We start from the raw sequence: 5163 nt of genomic DNA, 5'->3' as shown, positions 1-5163 counted from the left end.
AAAAATAAAACACATTTATTCATTAATTTAAAATTTATATAATATTTCTAATATTAAAATTTTTTTTAATCGTATTAAATAAAATCGTATTAAAAATATAGTTCCTTTATGATTATTAGATTTACATGGTTGGCTATACTTATAACAGAACAGTTCATATAAATATTTACCGGCATTATTATATATATATATATATATAATAATATATATTTGTATTATATCATGATTTCTGAATCGAAGGAAGAACGTTATTTTTATTTTAATAGTTTAGCTATTTTATTAAAAGCTGTTGAAAATGTACGTACAACCATAGATCTTCGAAACGAAGCATCAATTTATGGTATAGTAGAACATGCAGATGCGTAAGTAATTTTTGTTTATATGTTATTATTATTAATCTAATCTTGCATAAATATTTTGTTTTTTTAGCTACATGAATATTGTAATGAAAGATTGCACTTTCATAGATCCTAGAGGTGATTCGTACAATTACGATATGTTCTTCGTACAAGCAAGAAATATCCGATTCGTTCATATTCCACCAAAAGTAAGTAGTTTTAAAATATGTGTCCTATTATATTTTAAAATTTTAATATAATTAATGTAAATATTTTTTTATTTTGGTAATAATATTGTATATTGGTAATAATTGTATATTAGTTCATTTTACTTTAATCGTAAATGCATATATATCATTTAAAATATATTAATATCTAATTTTCACATTAAATTTATTATTATTATATATAAGTTTTACATAAAATTTATTACGGAATAAAAGATCAGGAAAGATAATTTTTATTTTTTATTATACATATACATATTATTAATATATTGTCTAGGTATTTTTGTATTTATAAGTTGTGTTTATACAATAGATAATATTTAAAGTACAAATACAAGACAATTTTCTTTTTTTAAATATTGTTTATTGTAATATGTATTAAATATTTAATAATGTTTATTAAATTATACAAAAATATATATACATAAATAGATACAGAAATGATAAAAAGTTGTCATTTACATTATAAATCATTAATTACATCATTTTTACAAGTGCAAAATATTTTGTGGTATAAAACTAGTGACAAATTAAAATTGTTTAAATATTTACATTTAAAACAATATAATACAAGAGCATCGATTACTCCATCAACACAAGTCAGCATGAGTGCATTTAAATTCCTTGATTATGATTGTATTGGATTTGATTTTGATCATACACTTTTACGTTACAATATAACAAACATAGTGTATTTAATATATGAAACATTAGCTAATTATTTAATATCAGAAAAAGGATATGATTCTAAATATTTATTAAAGCCATTACAAGATAAAGACTTAGACTTTATGCAGAAAGGATTATTCTTAGATTTTGAGAAGGGAAATATACTTAGAATTAATGCTGATGGCATAATTCAAAGAGCATGTCATGGAACTAATTTATTAAGTATTGAAAAGATTAAAGAAATATATCCCGGACAGAGATGGGAAATCACAGATGCTTTTTGCAATGATATGTTATCCACATGGAGTGGTCCTCCATCAATGAAAATGAGAAGTTTATTAGACTATTTTGATATTTCCTCATCTCTTATTTTTGCAAGATTAATAGATACACTCGATGAAGAACAAGAAGAACCATTAAATGCATATAATGTTTGGCCTGACATGTTAGATGGATTGATTGAAATATATAAAAAAGAAAATTTTAAATTAGACAAAGGATATTTTTATCCTAGTCTAAAAGAAAATCCTCATAAATATATGTATAAATGTACTGCAAAAACTATAAATTGGCTTCAAGAATTAAAAAGACATCGTATTACTTTCCTTATTACTACATCATATATCGATATTGTTGACTTTACTGCTACTTATGCTTTAGGAAAAGATTGGAAATCACTATTTGATATTATTATTTGTTATTCAAGAAAACCTCGTTTTTTTACTGAAAAACATCCATTTTTTGAGATTATAAATTATGAAGAAGGTAATATTATAAAAAGCAAAGATTTAAAACAAGGTGGTATATATAGCCAAGGTAATTGGAAAGAACTTATTGAGTTTTTTAAACGTATATCTGGAAAACAAAATCCTCAATGTATATATGTTGGTGATAATCTTTTACAAGATATTTATGTACCAAATTCATGTGTACAATGTGATACAGTAGCTGTAATTGAAGAACAAATGTCTGAAGGAATGATTCATCAAAAATTATCACATCCAGATGAAAAAATATTAAATTCAATATTTTGGGGTTCTTATTTTTGTTTAAAAGATGCAAAGATTAATATGGATTCATTATGGGGACATGTTATTAAAAAATATTCAAAACTTTGTATACCTGAAGTAGATTTAATAGCTCAACAACCATTAGAAGAATCTTGGCTGTGTTTTAGTAAAGATGGAAAGAAATATGATGGATATTATCCTGCAGTACCACTCAGTATATCATCATTTTAAATTAAATTTGTCACTGGTATAAAAATATAAAGATATATTTTTCATTAATTTGCTAAATAACATTTCTATAATTAACTTATTATATTAACACAATTATTATAACATTCTAATACCATATAAGATATTTTTAATTCAAGATACGTATTATACCAGCTATCAAGGAACAATTGCAATATTTATTAAGAAATAAAAAGGACTTAATACACACTAAACGTACATTTAAAACAAAACGTGCTGAACAAAGACAACGAGAAGGACTAGCAGCAATGGAGAAAATTTTAGAAGATAGAAAAAAGGCAAAGCAAAAACGAAATTAATTAAACATTAACTAATACAAATTGATTTTAATATATTTATTTACAATTTATTTTTGTGTACAAAAATAACTTCTATATAAACATGCATTGCACAAAATACTGTATGAATTTATTATAAAATTTGTTATTTTGTACAAATTGCAAGTACAATTGTTAAAAGCTAATATGTAAACAAATATAAATAAAATAAATTTATATAACTATGTTAGCTTTACTAATATTATAAAACAAATGCTATTATAAATTGTATATTTTCAATATATAATTTTTTATATTTTTTATAATAGCATTAATCAATATTTATTACAATAATAATAAAATATTCAATAATTCAAGAATAACAAAAATTAAAAATTATATGTGATATGCCCATATATAAATATTCTTATAAAATAACAATACCAACAAAATTTTACATTTGCAGAATAAATAACATTTAATTAGCTGAAGTGGTTGTTATTTTCTTTGAACAGCAATAGCTATTCCCATTCCTCCACCAATACATAAAGCTGCAATACCTTTGTTTCCATTAATTCTTTCTAATGAATGTAATAAAGTTACTAATATCCTAGCACCTGTAATAAAATAATTAAATGTAATACAAATATTATAGATATATAATATTTTTTAATAATTTAACTATTATACCAGATGCACCAATAGGATGGCCTAAAGCAATAGCTCCTCCATTTATATTAACTTTGTCTGGATTTAGACCAAGAGATTTTATACATGCTATTGATTGTGATGCAAAAGCTTCATTTAATTCATATAAATCTACTTCTTCTTTTGTCCATTTTGCTTTTTGTAACTAAAATATTGATATATCTTATTACCTAAATTTATGAAGTATATTTAAACTTTTATATACTAACCACTAATTCAACTGCTGGTATGGGACCTATACCCATAATTTTTGGTTCCACACCAACTTGAGCTACTGCAACAATTTTAGCTAGTGGAGAAAGTTCTTTTTGTTTAGCAATGTCTGCTGACATAAGAACTACTGCTGCTGCTCCATCATTGATACCAGAAGCATTACCAGCTGTAACTGTACCTTCAGCCTAACAATATATCATAACTATAATATATATATAAATATTTTAATTTAAAAAAAAAATACAACTAATCATACTTTCAGAAAAGCTGGTTTTAATTTTTGAAGATCTTCAATAGTTGTTCCAAATTTAGGATATTCATCTTTATCCATAATAACAGATCGTTTTTCAATAGATAATGTTACAGGAATAATTTCTTTTTTAAAATAACCTTCAATAATTGCAGTTTCTGCTTTATTCTGAGATTTAACTGCATATTCATCTTGTTCATTTCTGCTTATATTAAAATCTTTAGAAACATTTTCAGCTATATTTATAAAAAGATTATATATAGTAAAAGAATTTTTTCCAAAAATACAATACAAATATACAATTACAAAATAGAGTTATAGATAGAATTATAACTCTTATACCTGTTATTCCCATATGAATTCCATGAAATGCATCTGTTAAACCATCAAATATTAAAGTGTCTATTAGACGACAATCTCCTATTTTTACACCATTTCTAAATTGTATTGCATGTGCAGATTGACTCATACTTTCTTGACCACCAGCTATAACTATTTGATTTTCACCAACTTTTATGGATATATATCCTTGGATTATTGCTCTAAAAATATATATCTTTTATCAAATATATTCAGATTAATAATAAATATAAACATATAAATTCTGAATATTATTAAATTTGATTAATAAAATTATTATTATTATTATGTAATTTAATAAAAGTTGAGATTAAAGTTTATATTTACTTTAACCCTGAACCACATAACATATTAATTAAATAAGCAGGTGTAGTTATAGGAATTCCAGCTTTTATTGCTGCTTGTCTTGCTGGATTTTGTCCTTGAGCAGCATTTAATACCTACAATGGAAATTATTCTTTATATTTTAAGATATATATTATAAGATGTAGAAATGTACAATAAAATAAAATAAAAAGTCTTAAAATTCAAATGTAATTTATATATAAATTTATAAACATTAAATATATATATATAGATCTTTACAATTATAAATATATCTCTAAATTTTTTATTTTTTTATGCTTGTATTAATAATTATCTATATATAAATATAATTATATCGATATAATTATATTTTATTTATAATTATATCGATAATTAAAGTATTAAATATTATATAATATATATATATATTTTTTGCATATTTCATTATACATATTTTTTATTAGAGATTATTAGAAAGACGAATAATATTAAATTTAAAATTTAAAAAAAAATATATAATTTATATTTGTTTATTGAGTATATTACCTGTCCAAATATAACTTCAGAAACATCCTC

The 5163-nt window shown here is 22.5% G+C and overlaps 3 protein-coding genes across 3 annotated transcripts in view; 2 read left to right on the top strand and 1 right to left on the bottom strand.

Annotated features, from left to right (window-relative positions):
* The first annotated feature begins 149 nt into the window (after positions 1 to 149).
* LOC116186422 (U7 snRNA-associated Sm-like protein LSm10) lies at positions 150 to 2992 on the top strand. Its single transcript, XM_031513623.1, has 3 exons — positions 150 to 362; positions 430 to 547; positions 2613 to 2992. Exons 1-3 carry the CDS (start codon positions 223 to 225, stop codon positions 2790 to 2792), a joined length of 438 nt encoding a protein of 145 aa, XP_031369483.1. The 5' UTR covers positions 150 to 222; the 3' UTR covers positions 2793 to 2992.
* On the top strand, positions 879 to 2668 carry LOC102678368 (5'-nucleotidase domain-containing protein 1). The gene is made up of 2 exons (XM_031513622.1): positions 879 to 2491; positions 2597 to 2668. The coding sequence occupies exon 1, from the start codon at positions 1006 to 1008 to the stop codon at positions 2473 to 2475; it is 1470 nt and encodes a 489-aa protein (XP_031369482.1). The 5' UTR covers positions 879 to 1005; the 3' UTR covers positions 2476 to 2491; positions 2597 to 2668.
* The window catches only part of LOC102674803 (acetyl-CoA acetyltransferase, cytosolic), a 3364-nt gene continuing 1014 nt past the window's right edge, over positions 2814 to 5163 (bottom strand). The window contains exons 2-8 of the mRNA XM_031513625.1: positions 5134 to 5160; positions 4609 to 4721; positions 4264 to 4463; positions 3928 to 4157; positions 3668 to 3856; positions 3441 to 3603; positions 2814 to 3367 (exon numbers count right to left, since the gene is read on the bottom strand). Coding sequence (XP_031369485.1) covers positions 3249 to 3367; positions 3441 to 3603; positions 3668 to 3856; positions 3928 to 4157; positions 4264 to 4463; positions 4609 to 4721; positions 5134 to 5160 — 1041 coding nt within the window. The 3' untranslated portion in view covers positions 2814 to 3248. The remainder of the gene's footprint in view (positions 3368 to 3440; positions 3604 to 3667; positions 3857 to 3927; positions 4158 to 4263; positions 4464 to 4608; positions 4722 to 5133; positions 5161 to 5163) is intronic.

Source organism: Apis dorsata, unplaced genomic scaffold, assembly GCF_000469605.1.
Source record: "Apis dorsata unplaced genomic scaffold, Apis dorsata 1.3 scaffold_683, whole genome shotgun sequence".
In the NCBI taxonomy this organism is placed as follows: Eukaryota; Metazoa; Arthropoda; class Insecta; order Hymenoptera; family Apidae; genus Apis; species Apis dorsata.
This window is presented reverse-complemented; position numbering and strand designations above follow the sequence as displayed.